The sequence below is a fragment of the Thalassophryne amazonica genome, chromosome 5 (genome assembly GCF_902500255.1).
Source record: "Thalassophryne amazonica chromosome 5, fThaAma1.1, whole genome shotgun sequence".
NCBI lineage: Eukaryota > Metazoa > Chordata > Actinopteri > Batrachoidiformes > Batrachoididae > Thalassophryne > Thalassophryne amazonica.
In genome coordinates, this window is record NC_047107.1 from 115,724,138 (window position 1) to 115,742,638 (window position 18,501).

Below are 18,501 nucleotides of genomic sequence, written 5' to 3' on the forward strand. Positions count from 1 at the left end.
ATTTCTTATAGTGTTTCTTAAAGCCAGAAAGTTGCCATTTGAAATGACTTTAGTTTTGTGTCATGTCTGTGATCTGCTTTTTTTCTACAAAATTAAACAACTGAATGAACATCCTCAGAGACCGGTGATTCCATAATTTTTGCCAGGGGTTGTATGCCTCGATATCCTGTCCATGAATATCACAAAAAGGATTGGTGACAAGGTGCAGCCCTGGTGGAGGCCAACCTCCACTGGAAACGAGTCCAACTTACTGTTGAGAACCCAAACACAGCTCTCACTTTGTGAGAACAGAGACTGGATGGCCCTGAGAAGGGAGCCCCCCCCCCCCCACTCCATACTCCCACAGCATCTCCCAAGGTACCCAATATACATCTTCTCTAGGTCCACAAAGCACATGTAGACTAGATGGTCATACTCCCAGGCACCCTCCAGAACCCTCCAGGAGGATTGTGAGAGTGAAGAGCTGGTTTGAAGTTTCATGGCCAAGACCACACCCGCATGGTTCCTCTTCGATCAGAGGTTCAGCTATCGGCTGAACCCTCCTTCCAGCACCCTGGAGTAGACTTTACCAGGGAAACTGAGTAGTGTGATGCCCCTGGAACTGGCACACACACTCTGGTCACCTTTTTTAATATGGGGACCACACTCCAGTTTGTCACTCCTTAGGCACTGTCCCAGACCTTAACACAACGTTGAAGAGATGTCTCATCCAAGACAGTCCCTCCACACACACAGCCTTCAGCATTTCTGAACAGATCTCATCAACCCCAGGGCTTTGTCATTGTGGAGTTTGACTACCTCAGTGATTTCCACCAGGGAAATTGATGATGATCCCTCAATCAGCTTCCAGCTCTGCCCCAAGGATAGAGGGTGCTCCAATCTGATGGAGGAGTGGCTCAAACTCTTCCTTCCAGCATCCGATTACCTCCTCGGTTGAGGTCAACAGAGTCCCATCCTTACCGTAGACAGCTTGGATAGTTCAGTTTTCCTCTCCTGAGGTGCTTCACGGTCCGCCAGAAGCACCTTGGTGCCAACCGAAAGTCCTTCTCCATGATTACTCCAAATTTCTCCACACCCGCTGCTTTGCCTCCCTCACAGCAGAGGCTGCTGCCCTTCAGGCCTGTTGGTACCTTGCAACTGTCTCCGGAGCCCTCTGAGATAACATATCCCAGTAGGACTCCTAAGAGCCTCTCAGAGCCACTATTCTCCCACGATAGGCACTTTTCTACTACACAGAACCAGCACTACTCGGCTCAACTCGACTTGGATGTCTAGAAACTTCCTACTTTTAAACTCGATGAGACTGAAATGATGGTTCTTGGTTCAGTGAGACATCGGCATCAATTTGATCAGTTAACGCTTAGCCTAGGCTCGTGTGTCATACATCACAATTACAAAGTGAGGAAACTTGTGGTAATTTTTGATCCTACATTGTCCTTTGACCTCCGCATTAGAAATATTACAAGTACTGCTTTCTTCCACCTGCAAAATATAGCGAAGATTTGTCCCATTGTGTCTGTGGCTGATGCTGAGACCTTGATCCACGCGTTTATCTCTTCTAGATTGGACTGCTGCAATGTTCTATTTTCTGGTTTACCGCAGTCCAGCATTAGGGCTCTCCAATTGGTTCAAAATGCTGCAGCCAGACTTTTGACACGAAGCATAAAGTTCGACCACATTCCACCCATTTTGGCATCTCTTCACTGCCTTCCTGTCTCTGTGAGATCAGATTTTAAGTTTCTTCTACTCGTCTATAAAATTATTCATGGACTGGCACCTCCCTACCTAGCTGACCTAATTAAACCTTACATATCGGCCCAGGCTTTGCGTTCTCAGGGTGCAGGACTACTCTGTGTCCCTAAGATAAATAAGAAGTCTGTGGGTCATAGAGCTTTCTCCCCGTGTCAATAAAACAGTCAGATTCTGTGGAGACTTTCAAGTCCAGACTTAAGACGCACTTATTTTCCCTTTTGTATGGTTAGCATACTGGCATAGTATAGTTCTGCGTTTTTACTCTTAATTCATTTCATTAGCTTTTAGTGAAGCTTAGGGCTAGTGGCTGGCAATCACCTTAGTATCCTGTTTTTCTTGTTGTTTAATGCTGACAAATCAAATTATACTGTATTTCTTGCCTTTCTGATGCCTGGTTCTGTTTTTTTCCCCCCCTCTGTTTAAGGTGCAGCTCCATCCAGAGATGGTGTGGTATTTGTGCTGAAAACCCTCCTGTCCTGTGCACCAACAGCATTTCCTGTATATTTGTTTTGTGAATTGTTCTGTGATTTGTGTCTGTAGCATGGCCCAAGCAGAGGGTCACCCCTTTGAGTCTGGTCTGCTTGAGGTTTCTTCCTCAGAGGGAGTTTCTCCTTACCACTGCTGCTCGGGGGTTGGTAAGGTTAGACCTTACTTGTGTGAACCGCCTTGAGGCAACTCTGTTGTGATTTGGCGCTATAAATGAAATAAATTGAAAAAAAAATTGATGCAGAGAGATCATTCCACAGAATAGGGGCACGATAAGAGAAAGCTCTGTGACCCTGCACCCTGCAAAGCCCGGGCCGGTACATAGGGTTTAATTAGGTCAGCTAGGTAGGGAGGTGCTAGTCCATGAACAATTTTATAGACTAGTAGAAGAACCTTAAAATCTGATCTCACAGAGACAGGAAGCCAGTGAAGAGATGCCAAAATGGGTGTAATGTGGTCAAACTTTCTGGTTCGTGTCAAAAGTCTGGCTGCAGCATTTTGAACCAACTGGAGACCCCTAATGCTGTACTGCAGTAAACCAGAAAATAGAACATTGCAGGTTTCCAATCTCAAAGAGACAAACACATGGATCAGGGTCTCAGCATCAGCCATAGACAGGATGGGACGAATTTTCGCTATATTTCGCAAGTGGAAGAAAGCAGTACTCGTAATATTTCTAATGCGGAGGTCCAAGGACAATGTAGGATCAAAAATTACTCCGAGGTTCCTCACTTTGTCCGTGTGATGTATGACACACGAGCCTAGGCTAAGCGTTAGCTGGTCAAATTGATGCTGATGTCTCATTGGACCAAGAACCATCATTTCAGTCTTATCAGAGTTTAAAAGTAGGACGTTTCTAGACATCAAGCTTATCACTGATGCAAGGCAATCTTCTAAGGATTTTATGTGAATGAGATTACCAGCAGTTACTTGTGTGAAGCGTCTTGAGGCAACTTTGCTGGGATTTGGCGCTATAAAAAAATAGAATAGAAATACTTTATTCATTCCAAGCTGGGCAATTTCTTTGCAGTAGCAGCATTTACACTTAGACAGTGCCCCTTGTTCCCACTATTAATAGTAGAATAAATAAGGAATAAAATAGAAATAAAATATTAAAATTAAAATTCGAAAAAAGAAAAAATATAATGTGCAACAAAGTGTGCAATAATAATGTACAGTAACAGTATATTAGAGCCGATATATGGATTAGCAGTATACACCAGATGTCATGGGGTGTCTCAATATACTGATAAGGATGGATCAGCTTTTATTATACAGTGTGATGGCATGTGGCAGGAAAGATTTCCTGTATCTGTCCCTTCGACAGCTGCTCCGCTGTCCGACCACTGTACGGTGGAGAGGTGCTGTTCATTATCCATAATGGACAACAACTTCCTCAGTGTCCTCCTCTCCACCACCATCTCCAGACTCCAGCCCTTGACCAAGTGCAGAGCCAGCTCTCTTAATGATCTTGTTCAGTCTATCTGAATCCCTGGCTCTGATGCTGCTGCCCCAACACAGCAGCAAAGAAAATGGCACCGGCAACAACACTATTGTAGAACATCTCCAACATCTTGCTGCACACATTGAAGGATCTCAGCTTCCTCAGGAAATAGAGTCTACTCATCCCCTTCTTGCACACAGCGTCAGTATTAGATGCCCAGTCTAGTCTGTTGCCGATCACCACTCCCAAGTATTTGTAGTCCTCCACCTCCTCCACCACCTCCCCCCTAATCCTAAGTGGCTGTAAAGTCGTCTTCTTCCTTGAAGTCAATCACCTCTCTCTGGTCTTACTCACGTTCAGCCTCAGGTGATTTCTTTCAGACCACTCCACAAAGTTGTCCACCAATGTTGTACCCCCCCCCCCCCCCCCCCCCCCACCCCCCCACACACCCAACAACAGCTGAGTCATCAGAATATTTCTGTAGGTGACATGACTCAGAGTTGTACTGGAAATCAGTGGTTATAAGGTAAAGAGAAAAGGGGAAAGCACAGTCCCTGAGGAGCTCCTACGTCACTGACCACCACATCAGACAGGACACTGCCCAGATGGACAAACTGTGGCCTGCCTGTCAAGTAATCAGTAACCCAGGAGACCACTGAGTCATGGACACCCATCCCCCGCAGCTTCACACCAATAGCAAAGGCTGAATGGTATTGAAGGCACTCGAGAAATCAAAGAATGTGATTCTCACTGTGTCTCCTCCACCATCCAGATGCATGTGGGCTCTTGCAGGTAGATAACGGCATCCTCGACTCCTAAATGGGGCTGGTAGGCAAATTGCAAAGGGTCCAGATGACATCACCTGTGGCCTCAGCTGGGCTAGGACCAGTCTCTCCATGACCTTATCACATGAGATGTGAGAGCGACTGGTCTGTAGTCTTCGAGGTCCGATGGCCTTGACTTCTTGGCAACTGGAACCACGGACGTCTTCCACAGCAACGGGACTTTCCCCTACTCAGACTCAGGTTGTACAGATGTACCAGTACAGGGGACAGCTGGTCAGCACAGGTCTTCAGGATCCTGGTGTGATGCCATCCGGGCCTGCGCCTTCCTCTGATGTAACCTTTCCAGCTGCCTCTTAACCTGGCCTGTCGTCACCATTAACTGGGGATGTTACAGTTGTCTACACTGGAGGTGGAGGGGTGCAGATGGAGAGGTACTGTACAGGAGAGCGCTGCTGGATGGATTGAGCAGTTTGGGACAGTGTAGGGTGTGGGGGGGATGGGGGTGTTAGGAGTTGAGCTAAACCTATTAAAAAACAGGTTGAACTGGTTTGCCCTATCCAGGCTTCCCGGAGACTGCCTGTCTCTCCCCTTCATCCCCGTGATGTGCTTTATTCCCGTCCACACCTCTCTCACACTGTTCTGCTGGAGTTTGAACTCCAGCTTCCTCCTGTAATTGTCCTTGCATGACCTCAGAGTCTCTCTGAGTTCACGCTGCACTCCCCTCTGCTCTTCTCTGTCTCCCAACCTGAACGCCATCTTCTTTTTGTTTAGAAGGGCCTTCAGGTCACTTGTAATCCAGGGCTTATTGTTTGAGAAGCAGTGCACAGTCCGGGCTGGCATGATGTCCTCACAGAATCATGTAGTCTGTGATGCAGTCAGTCATATCGTCGATATCCCCCCCATGTGGCTCACAGAGTACCTCCCAGTCCGTTGACCCAAAGCAGTGCAGTGCCTCAGCAGCCCCCTATGTCCACCTCCTCACCGTCCTGGTGAGGAGTGTGGCCACTCAAATGCACACAGGCTTTTGAATGTTCTGTTGTGCAAAAAAAGCTCCACTGTGCTGTTCCACAGCTTGAACTACACTAAAGAGGAAAGCTGAGGAGTTCTGTGTTTGCATCAAACACAATAAATAAATAAATAAATAAAATACAGATGAATTTCAGTGTATACACACACACAGCAACATTTTTAACAGTTTCATTTTAATATAAATTATCTGCTCCAGCAAGAGTAGATGCCATTTTATGGCAATGGACTGAAAACAACTGCCTGGTTTCTTTCTCTGGGTTACTGTTCATTACTGTATTAGAATCACTGAGTAGTCAGCACTTACCTTCAGCATCAGAAGGCCTCGGAGACGTACTACTGTCATGCTCTTCCTCTTTATGTGTCCTGCAGGTGCCAGCATCTAATTGCTGTAGCATGGCAGGGCAGAGCTCCTGAAAACCTCGCTCATCAAGCTGTGACTGCTCACTGAGTCTGTAAACTGCCAGTATGTCTGCAGATAAGCACTAGAAATACACACACACACACACACACACACACACCACACACACCACACACACACACACACACACACACACCACACAACACACACACACACACACACACACACAACACACCACACACACACTCCAATTAGTTCCAACTGGAGTTCCATTTAAACAAAAAAAAAAAAAAAAAAATCATACAAAATTATGCACTCAGTATGAGAATGAGGTTGTTCAATTTAATAATACTACCCTGAAGTGGAAGATCCAATTTACTAGAGTACTGTGCAAAAAAAAAAAAAAAAAAAAAAAACAGAAGGAAGAACCTATGTACACAACAAGGCCACAGTTGAAAGAGCTTGGAATGGTACGATGTGGACACAAGACAATGTATTTGCAAGCTTAATGACTTCTCAGATTTGATTACTTCATGTCCTATGCCAAGTGAGCCTCAGAAGTGCAATAAAATGAGATGACAGACATTACTGTGTGTTTATGTGGACAATACCAAACATGAAATACATTTACTGAGTGCACTATCTGCTGTATTTACTCAAAACTATGTCATGCAGAGGAATGAATGTTTTGGCTGTACGTTACACAATGTAGTGTTTTGTTCCTACACATAAGTGAAAGTGAATTGTATGGAGCAAACTACTGGTGGTCATTTTTAAAGTTTCTTTAGATGTCATGGGTAAACATGCACACGTTTACCTTCACAGGGGTCCATCTCCATTGGAATGAGACACTTCTAATTATATTTTTGCACATTCACTGGGAAGCAAAATTTGAACAAGTGTAAAACAAAAATGCTAATGTATGACAGAGTTGTAAATGATGTGTGCTATCTGTAATGCAAAATAAATGATCTCGTTTATGATCAATATTTTTCATTTGTGATCATTTACTGCATGTTTGTGTGCTACACTGGTGAAAAAAGGTCAACATCAAACAAACGGGGCCCTGATGGGCATGGCCAAGAAGAAGAAGATGGGCTGAGACATATTCCTATGGAACAAGTATTATTTCTCCTAAAAAGTAAAAACAGTTCATATGAGACAGAAAAACAGTATTTGCCCACATCTGAAAAGCAGAAACCTACAAATACTAATCTAATATTGCTTGACAATGAAAAGTGAATTTTAATGAATTATTTTTCAGTTTTGTGTCAACCCCAGACAGATTAAATCATCCTATTCTGTTTTTGTTAAACACAAAATAAACAGTGTTGACCATTAGACATGGTGACCAGTTAGTGGACACCATTCTACATATTCTAATAATTTCAGACATCTGAAAACCCTATGGGAAGAGCTGGCAAAAGAAAAAAGAAAAGAAAAAAAAAAAACAAAGTAAAAATCAAGCCATATAAAGTGCTAAGCGCAAAGTAACTACAAATTTTTCTTATCCTTACCATAGTCTTGTTGGCTTTGGTAACTGTAGTTGGTGGGCTCTCAGTGGGGGACATATTTGTGTCGCCATGCCCCTGGCTGAGGTGGAGTAACAGAGAGCGGAGCTGGGGTACAGTGATGGTGCTGTTGTTACCATATCGGACCAACAAGTCTTGAAACACCTGGACAGGTGACTGGGTCTGGTTTTCCTCCTGGCTCGTCACCAGGCACAAAGGACAAAGAAGTGCTGCCAAGCACAAGGTGAGCAGCAGCTGTGACTGGAAGATGATGGTGCTGGTAGCGGTGCTGCCACAATGAGACCAGTTAATCATGGCTTCTTCCTTAATCTGTGTCAGGGGCAGAGGAAAGAAAGTTCAGGAACAAATTTTCACATTAACTAAGCAAACTAGAAAAGTACTGCATTTGTTTTGCACCGTAATTACTTGTTTGTCTCATTTCTGACATTTATGTTCTCCAGAGTAAACTGAAATACTTCCACAATATTAAAGTGCGTACGCACAACATCTATCGGCAGAACAGGGAAATTGCAAACAGAAATGGTTGTTGGCATCACAGGATGCAACCTCATCCACATACATTCTTTATTTCCTCAAATTCATAAGTTCACAATTCGTAACTAGAGCAGCGCGCTCATAGAGTGTAAACGTCCGCCAACCACTAGTGTCCAGTTACACAAATTTTTACCTGGGAAATAATTAAGGTGAAAGTCCTGTTAGAAGTGGCTTTTCATAAGCTAAAATAATATAAACCATGCTAAAATACCCTTGGCTGTATGAGCATCGCCTTCCTTATAGTTTACAGTTGTTTAACGTATTCTAGTGCAAAGTACGAGGTCTGTTAGAAAAGTATCCGACCTTTTTATTTTTTTCAAAAACCATATGGATTTGAATCACGTGTGATTGCATCAGCCAAGCTTGAACCTTCGTGCGCATGCGTGAGTTTTTTCACGCCTGTCGGTTGCGTCATTCGCCTGTGAGCAGGCTTTGTGTGAGCACTGGTCCACCCTCTCGTCCTTTTTTTATTGCGAATAAATGTCTGAATGATTTGGAGCTTTGCTGCATCAATTTTTTCCAGAAACTGTGAGAGACCTCCAGGTGGACACCGTTCGGAAAATTTATATGGCTTTCAGGGACGATTTTGTGGAGATTACACAGATTAAGGAGTGTTACTGCCGCTTTAAGGATGGCCCACAGCGTCTGAGAGTGCGCCGCGCTCCGAGCGCCGATCGACAGGCTCACACCCCGCTGAAACTACAGATCATTTCCAACGTGAAGGCTTTGTTGATTCGGGACGTCGTCTGACTTTCACAAAAAGGCAGGAGACGTGGACATCAGCACTTTTTCGGCACATTCCACTCTTACAGGAGTTTTTTTTCAAGGAAAGAAAAGAGGAGGATTGCACCACCGTGCCGTTCATGGCGCGGGACAAAACCACCTCCATGTTGGTCTCACAGGACGGCTTTCAGCTGGCTTTCAGACAGCTTCTGGTTGCTTTTCAGTCATGTGATTATCCGAGAAATTGAGCATGAGCTGGACATGCCCCAACATGTCCTGTGAAGCTTCATCACAGCGTTGCTTTGCGCCATGCGGTTCCACCGCGACGCGCGGAACTCCTCAGCTTTTCTTTCCATGAAAAAAACTCCTGTAACAGTGGAATGTGCCGTTCATTTCTAAACTGGACGCTGTCTTGATCCGGCATGTCATCTGACTAGCACAGGAATTGCGGAAGACGTGGACTTCAGCACTTTTTCAGCACACTGAGATAGACGTGCGGAGGAGTTCCGCGCGTCACTGTGGAGCCGCATGGTGCAAAGCAACGCCGTGATGAAGCCTCACAGGACATGTTCTGGCATGTCCAGGCTCAACCACAATTTTGCGGTTAGTCACACGACTGAAAACCCACCGACAGTCATCTGAAAGCCATCTCAAAGCTGTCCTGTGAGACCAACACAGAGGTGGTTTTGTCCTGCGCCATGAATGGCACGGTGGCGCAATCCTCCGCTTTTCTTTCCATGAAAAAAACTCCTGTAACAGTGGAATGTGCCGAAAAAGTGCAGATGTCCACGTCTCCTGCCTTTTTGTGAAAGTCAGACGACATCCCGAATCAACAAAGCCTTCACGTTGGAAATGATCTGGTTGTTTCAGCGGGGTGTGAGCCTGTCGATCGGTGCTCGGAGCGCGGCGCGCTCTCAGACGCTGTGGGCCATCCTTAAAGCGGCAGTAACACTCCTTAATCTGTGTAATCCCCACAAAATCTCCCTGAAAGCCATATTAATTTTCTGAATGGTGTCCACCTGGAGGTCTCTCACAGTTTCTGGAAAAAAAATTGATGCAGCAAAGCTCCAAATCGTTCAGACATTTATTTGCAATAAAAAAAACGACGAGAGGGGTGGACCAGTGCTCACACAAAGCCTGTTCACAGGCGAATGACGCAACCGACAGGTGTGAAAAAACTCACACACGCGCACGAAGGTTCAAGCTTGGCTGATGCAATCACACATGATTCAAATCCATATAGTTTTTGAAAAAAATAAAAAGACCTTTTTATTTTTTTCAAAAACCTGATGGATTTGAATCACGTGTGCTTGCGTGAGCCAACTTTGAACCTTCGTGCGTATGCCTGATTTTCTTTCACGCCTGTTGGTTTGCGTCATTTGCTTGTCAGCCTTTGTGTGAGGAAGCGTGTAGTCGCTCGTCGTTTTTTCTTTGCAAGGAAATGGCCCTGAACGACTGGAGCAGCGCGACTGCATCAAATTTTGCTAGAAACTGGGCAACAACCAGGTGGAAACCATTCGGATTATTCAGACGGCTTTCGGTGACGATCCTCTGGGAATCACACAGATTAAGGAGTGGTACAACCGGTTTAAAGATGGCCGCACAACAGTGGAGAGTGCGCCGCGCTCCGGTCGGCCATCAACATGGTGAAATGACCGGCTAATTTTCAAAGTGAACGCTGTGGTGATGTGGGACCATCGTGTGACTATCCGAGAAATTGTGGAAGAGGTGGACATCAGCACTTTTTCTACACATTCCAGTGTGACAGAAGGTTTGGCCATGAAAAGAGTTGCGACGAAATTCATTGGCACGAAGCTGATGGCGCAACAAAAGCAGCTTTGTGTTGAAGTCTCACAGGACATGTTGTGGCATGTTCACCTCGTCCACCATTTCGGAAGATTCAGATGGCTTTCGGTGGCTTTTCAGTCGTGTAACTATCTGAGAAATTGCGGCCGAGGTGAGCATGCCACAACATGTCCTGTGAGGCTTCAACACGGTGGCGCTTTTGCTGCGCCATCAGCTTCGTGCCGATGAATTTCGTCGCCACTCTTTTCATGGCCAAATCTTCTGTCCCAGTGGAATGTGTCGAAGAAGTGCTGATGTCCACCTCTTCCACAATTTCTCGGATAGTCACGCGACGGTCCCACATCACCACAGCGTTCACTTTGGAAATGATCCGGTCGTTTCAGCGTGTTGATGGCCGACTGGAGCGCGGCGCGCTTTCAACCGTTGTGTGGCCGTCTTTAAACCAGTTGTACCGCTCCTTAATCTGTGTGATTCCCAGAGGATCGTCACCGAAAGCCGTCTGAATAATCTGAATGGTTTCCACCTGGCTGTCATCCAGTTTCTAGCAAAATTTGATGCAGTCGCGCTGCTCCAGTCGTTCCGCCATTTCCTTGCAAAGAAAAAGCGACGAGCGACTACACCCATCCTTACACAAAGGCTGCTTACAAGCAAATGACGCAACCGACAGGCGTGAAAAAAAATCACGCATGCGCATGAAGGTTTAAAGTTGGCTCATGTAAGCACACGTGATTCAAATCCATCAGGTTTTTGAAAAAATAAAAAGGTCGGACACTTCTAACAGACCTCGTATAACCACTAGGGATGTCCCGATCCTGATTTTTGGCCTTCCGATCCGATATTTTAAATGGCTCTTCTTGCCGATAAAAACACAACCATTATTCGTTAACAGTTTTTATTTTGCTTGAACATGACCAACAATATTGCTTGGCTTTTGTAACAAACAGCTTCTGAGTCTAAGACATCTGAGCTCAACATTCAATATATAACAATCAAAGCACTTGTAGTAACCTTGACTCCTGAAACATACATTTAAACTGAAACAGGATTTTTGTACAGTTGCTCTTTTCATGTGAAAATAAGTGAAGCTCCCCCCTCTCCTCTCCTCTCTGTCCTCCCTGTCCCCCTCGCTCAGTCAGACTTGTTTTCCTCCTTCAACTTGGGAACTACAGCAGCTACGTACACAGAATTATTGGATTATGTAATGAAATATTTTAATGTAGTTTCTTTTGGACGCTGTTCAGAGGGCTCGAGCTGATCAGGAGAACATGCAGCTGACGGCACAGTGAGGCTGAAATCACGCTGCTGTTTTGCAGCCTCTCGCTGAGCGTTTGTCGGCGTGTCTGTACCGGCTGCATCACACGTCTCACATGAAGAGTGAGAGAGACACATTTTAGGTCAGAACACCCCTCTGCAGCAGCGGTGCAGAGACACTTCACACAGAACATTTCCTGGATCGAAAAACTCTGTGGGAATTATGGCGGTGGAGTCCAAATCTCTATCGCAATGCAGGCACAATGTTTTTGTGTTGCATCTCGGTTTAAGGCAGTCCTAAAGCGCAACAACGATGAAAAGTAACATGAATCGGCCCGATACCATTCCCAAATCTGATATCTGATACCAACCGATTCTCGCAAAATAGCTGTATAGGCATCCGATACCGATATTGAGTATCAGCTCAGGACATCCCTAATAACTAGTGGTGGGCGCAGTTCTGCTAAATAGCAAAGCTAACTAATTAGCGAAGCTAACTTTTTTGTTAGCCGATTAGCTTTTCAGCTAACTTTGAAAACCATCTGTAAACATTTTTTTTTTTTAACAAATATGACATTTTTACAAATAGATTTATTTGTAAAAATCAACACATTACAGTAATGTGTATATAAACATAAACAGTACATGTATATAAACCGATCAACCACTGATTGGATGAGGCTCATTTTCCCATAATGCCTTTTGGCATGTGTGTTTATAAACGCTCAAACCTTCAAAAATTAGTGCATTACTTAAAACATATAGCCGATATTTTTACTTTGTAAAAACGACAGAGGTGACGTTAATTTGATAACTTGTCCAGAATTAGTTTGATTAAAATTTTAAACATAAGTCAAAGCTGTTTTGCTGTGCATGTCTCCTGCGACACGTCTATAAGACTGTATGGCTGTGAAAATAAATGATCTTTTTTTTCCCTCTCCCCTTCCTTTCTCTCTGGTCACCAGGTCTCTTTTGCTGAGAGAAGGGTGATCTTAGACAGAAGCGCTGGTTTGTTGTTGTTTGTGACTGCCTTTGAATTTACTCAGAAGTATCAGTAACTGCCAGTGTACTGGAGTCAACACTAAAAGTTATTGGTTTAGCTTTTAGCTGTAACTACAGCTAATTTTTTTTTTTTTTAATGAACATTTCGGTTAATGGATTAATGGTTAATGAAACTAACTTTTTGGTTAGCTGTGCCCACCACTGTATATAATTATACATTTGTTATTTACATTAATTAAGCTCCTACTGTCTTATGTACAATTTGTACATGCTCAATAAAGCCCCTCTATCAATCAATCATAAACAATATTTACATTTCAACGGTGTGTGTGTGCACATACATGAGCTTTTGACAAGAGCGGAAGTTAGCTTTGAGTTAGCGGATGTTAGCACTCACTCTGACGTCCATGAAATATCTTGTAAATCACTCCAGAGGTGTTAACAGGTTCTAAAAACAGTTTTTTTTTTTCAGTTTTAGAAGGGTTTATTTCTCACTAGCTTTTACATAATATGACAAAGAGATTATATTTAAACATAAACGAAGCAGAGTTTGCAGCTAGCTAGACCAGCCTGTGCTGTCACAATGCTGACATCTGTGAAATGTCTTGTACAGTGAGGAAAATAAGTATTTGAACACCCTGCGATTTTGCAAGTTCTCCCACTTAGAAATAATGGAGGGGTCTGAAATTTTCATCTTAGGTGCATGTCCACTGTGAGACATAATCCAAAAGAATATCCAGAAATCACAATGTATGATTTTTTTTAAAATAATTTATTTACATGTTACTGCTGCAAATAAGGATATCAACACCTACCAATCAGCAGAAATTCTGGCCCTCAAAGACCTGTTAGTCCACCTCTAAAAAGTCCACCTCCAGTCCACTTATTATTCCAAATTAGAAGCACCTATTTGAGGTCGTTAGCTGCATAAAGACACCTGTCCACCCCACACAATCAGTAAGTCTCCAACGACTGACATGGCTAAGAACAAAGAGCTGTCCAAAGACACCAGAGACACAATTGTAGCCCTCCACAAGGCTGGAAAGGGCTACGGGGCAATTGCCAAGCAGCTTGGTGAAAAAAGATCAACCGTGTGAGCAATTATTAGAAAATGGAAGAAGCTAAACATGACTGTCAATCTCGCTCGGACTGGGGCTCCATACAAGATCACACCTCGTGGCGTATCAATGATCCTAAGAAAGGTGAGGAATCAGCCCAGAACTGCATGGGAGGAGCTGGTCAATGACCTGAAGAGAGCTGGCATCACTGTTTCCAAGGTTACTGTGGGTAATACGAGGTCTGTCCAAAAAGTAACGGACCTTTTTATTTCTTTCAAAAACTATATGGATTTGAATCACGTAGTTATTCACGTTGGCACCAATGATATCAGGATGAAGCACTCAGAGGTCACAAAAATGGACATAGAGAGGACTTGTGACCTTGCCAGAAAGATGTGTCAGCATCGATTAATAGCCTCTGGTCCCCTCCCCTCCCGGGGTACTGATGAGGCGTTTAGCAGGCTGACATCATTAAATAGGTGGCTGGCACAGTTTTGTAGACAGCAAGGTTTTAGCTTTATTGATAACTGGCCTTCGTTCTGGGGCCACCGTGGCTTGCTGATGCCAGACGGCCTCCACCCTACTGGGAAAGGCACCACCATCTTGTCTGCAAACATAGATAGAGCTCTACAGGGAGGGTAACATTAGGAATCTAGAGCAGGCCACGGAGCAGGTGATTAGAGACCCTGCAAGGCTTATGACAAATGTGGATGTGGAATCCATTAGCTTAGTGGGGAATTTAGTGCAGAAAATCCACTATGGTAATAGTGCAGTTTATTTGCCAGGGAGGGAATTTCAACAAGTTGAGACTGTGGCCTGCTTCCGTAGTTGTGTCCATAAAAATGAGAGGAATATGCTTTCCAAACTTAATACCCATTACTATATTGGTTGATGTTGAAATTGAGGATGGCCCAGTAGTTGTTCCAGCAATAGCAAAGATTTCGTGTCTGCTACCTACAACGCGCGTGGAATGTCTGAAACCTAAACCTACTTCTAGGCATCCTATATATGCTACTCTGGAACCACCCCTAAACCCAAACAGTTCAACTGTCAACCCCACTGAGGTCCTTAGGACTGGGTCTCATTAACATAAGGTCACTGTCCTCAAAATCATTGTTGATCAATGATCTAATTATTGATCATCACTTAGATATGAATGGGCTATGTGAAACTGGCTTAAACCTACAGCTATCCTCCCCTTAAATGAGGCCTGCCCACCAGCTTATACATTTAGTCACGTCCGTCGTGATGCGAAGCAAGGCGGGGATGTTGCTCTTATTTATAAATCTAGGTTTAGCTTATTAGCTGTTGGGAGTTACAAAGATCACTCGTTTGAGCATCTGATTCTCCGCTCTGCTCAGGATATTACACATTGCCAAGGTCAGAAGAATCAAAATCAGTCGTATTACGTTGTCACTGTATATAGGCCTCCTGGCCCATATTCTGAATTCTTAGATGAATTTGGTGCGTTCATCTCTAACTTGTCAACTAGTGTAGATAACATTCTGATCATTGGTGACTAACATTCATATAAATAAGCTTTCTGATCCCCTCTGCAAATCATTTATGGAAATTGTGGATGCATTAAGATTTAGGCAATGCATTCGGGATTCGACGCACATTAGTGGAAATACCCTGGATCTGGTTCTCGCACGTGGTATTGCTGTCACGAATATTGACATCATGCCTCTTACATCAGTCGTGTCTCATCACTCACTTATTAAGTTTACAGTTTCGCTGCCGTGTTTAGTGGAACAACAACCTTATATATCATTACGGCGAGGCATCAACTCCTCAACTAAGACTGAACTCGAAGCTAGACTGCCTGATGTCTTAGCTTCACATCTGACAAATACCCAGTCAGTAGACAGACTTGTGGATAGTTTAAACTCAGTGCTCAAAACTACACTCGACATGACTGCACCACCTGTGTTAAAACCGCGCTGCCCCAAATCACACTCACCTTGGTTCATTGATTATCTGCGTGACCTCAAGCATAAAGCAAGATGTCTAGAACGGAAATAGTGTCGTTCAAAATTAGAAGTATTTCACCTTGCGTGGCGTGATGCTATCTTAGACTATAAGTATGCATTACTGGCTACAAAGCGAACTTACTACTCTGATTTGATCAACAAAAATAAGCATAATTCAAAGTTCTTATTTGACATGGTAGCAACACTTATGCATGGACAACCACCTGTAGTTCGCTCTCCTTTTACAGCACAAGATTTCCTGGATTACTTTGGGAAGAAAATAGACGACATCAGGATAAACATATCCAGGCATGCCTTAACCCAGCCACTACACCCTGCTATTGAGGTGGGCGCCACTACTGAGGTATTACCTAGATTTACAGAATTTGATAGTATCTCACTAGGCATGCTGACAAAACTCGTAATGTCAACAAAAAGCACAACCTGTTTATTTGATCCTAAAACTGTTTAAGGACCTGTGGCCCACTCTTGGGCAGACTGTGCTGGAAATTATAATCTTTCTTTAACTTCTGGATCTGTTCCTAAATGAAAATGAAAGAAACCTAATCTTGACCCTAGTGTATTGACAACTATGGCCGATATTAGGGCTGCAACAAACGATTATTTGGATCATTGATTAATCTGATGGGGTTTCAACACGATTAATCGATTAATCGGATTAGCGGGGAATTTTTTAAAAATGTGCCAGTGAAACAATTTTTCTCTCCTTCCATCACTTTATTTAACAACTTAAAATACTTGAAAATCAACAAATTGTCAAATGTCCCTTGGCTGTTGAAATATAAAATAATAAAGAATGAACAGTTTATAATAAGAACAAAAATAACTAGGGACTGCAAGAAGTCATATACGGGCCCTCGTTCCGTGTGACCGCCTCCCCAGGCCAGTGCATGCCCTTGTGACCAGATGTGGGCATGTGCATACAGGGGCAACACTCATCACACCGTTAAAATTTTAAACAATCACACAATGCATGAAGGAGTTAAGACATCTTGATGGTTCATCCACTAGGGGGCGCTCAGTGTACAAACAGAGGGGCCAGGTGTGTTCAGGGGCCAACCGTCATCACACACATTAAGTTTCAAGTCAATCAGGCAAAGCATGAAGGAGTTATGACTTGATATTCCATGGCGAAGGGTCAAAATGGCGGCGCCATAGCGGCCACACCCTTCAACATAGAGAAAAGCTTTCGTTAACTTTTGGTCAGTATCATCTGTGGATGCTGTGAAAGAAATTTGAAGTGCATTGGACAAAATCCCTAGGAGGAGTTCATTCAAATACAATGTGTGGAAATCATGGCAAAACGACAAGAAAATGCAAAATGGCCGACTTCCTGTTGTGAGTAGACCAATGGTGCAAGAGACTTTTTTGTACATCTATGCAAGTCACACATGTGTACCAATTTTCATCTCCCTACTCCAAAAAAAACCCCTATGGGGAGGGGTTTTGAAAGTTTCAAGGGGGCGCTATTGAGGCACGTTGCCCCGCCCATGGGCGACGCCCCTATGAATTGTAAGAGGTTGTCATGCTTGGCCTGTGTATCAATTTTCATGATGATATGACAAAATTAAAGCCGTCAAAAGAAAGAACGTAATTTCACGGCGAAGGGGCGATATTCAGTATGCCGCCACACAGAAGCTGTTACTCGTAACTTCACGGCGATCATTGCCTATGTTCACCAAGTTGTTCTGCATGTTTCAGAAGTGGAAGGAAGTTGATGGAGTTAACTATGTGACTTCAGTACCTGTTTAAGTATAATGTTCATATGGCGAAGGGTCAAAATGGCGGCACCATAGCGGCCACACCCTTCGACGTAAAGAAAAGCTTTCGATAACTTTTGGTCAGTATCGTCTCTGGGTGATCTGGAAGAAACTTGAAGTGCATTGGACAAAATCCGTAGGAGGAGTTCGTTCAAATATAACGTGTGGAAATCACCCCAAAATGACAAGAAAATTCAAAATGGCCGACTTCCTGTTTGGAGTAGACCCATGGTGCAAGAGACTTTTTTGTACCTCTATGCAAGTCACACGTGTACCAATTTTCATCTCCCTACTCCAAAAAAACCCCTATGCGGAGGAGTTTTTGAAAGTTTCAAGGGGGTGCTATTGAGGCATTTTGCCCTGCCGATGGGCGACGCCCCTATGAATTGTAAAAGGTTGTCGTGCTTGACCTGTGTATCAATTTTCATGATGATATGACAAAATTAAAGCCGTCAAAAGGAAGAAGGTAATTTCATGGCGAAAGGGCGATATTCGGCACGCCGCCACACGGACGCCGTTACTCGTACCTTCACGGCGTTCATCGCCTACATGCACCAACTTGTTATGCATGTTTTAGAAGTGGAATGAAGTTGATTGGGTTAAGTATGTGACATCAGGACCTCTTAAAGTAAAAATAGGACATTTCCCGCCACCACCGGGGGCGCTATGGCGGAGGTGGAAACTTAATATATGTAGACATTCAGGGCGGAGCCCTCATCATGGGTGTGTGGGGGCAGCCAGTTGTGCGAGAAGAATTTGAATGTTTTAAACCCAAAAAAAAAAAAAAAAGCCACTTGTCCAGTCGGACAACGATTTAGAGCTATTACTTGTCTGATCACATTTTACAGTTGCCCCGGACAATCGGACAAGCGTTAATGTCGATGGTCGGACTTTGACAACATTTATAAAAAAACTGTCGGTGCTGTTATTGTTTTTTTCTTTTTCTCTCACTCTCTGCCCCTCACCCTCACTGCTCTGGGAGACGCG

The 18,501-nt window shown here is 43.9% G+C and overlaps 1 protein-coding gene across 1 annotated transcript in view; it reads right to left on the reverse strand.

The window, feature by feature from the left end:
* Positions 1-5,684: 5,684 nt before the first annotated feature.
* Positions 5,685-18,501, reverse strand: part of LOC117509881 (zinc transporter ZIP14-like) — a 91,035-nt gene continuing 78,218 nt past the window's right edge. Inside the window, exons 2-3 of the mRNA XM_034169508.1 lie at positions 7,372-7,695; positions 5,685-5,978 (exon numbers count right to left, since the gene is read on the reverse strand). Of these exons, the coding sequence (XP_034025399.1) occupies positions 5,790-5,978; positions 7,372-7,680 (498 nt within the window). The 5' untranslated portion in view covers positions 7,681-7,695 and the 3' untranslated portion in view covers positions 5,685-5,789. The remainder of the gene's footprint in view (positions 5,979-7,371; positions 7,696-18,501) is intronic.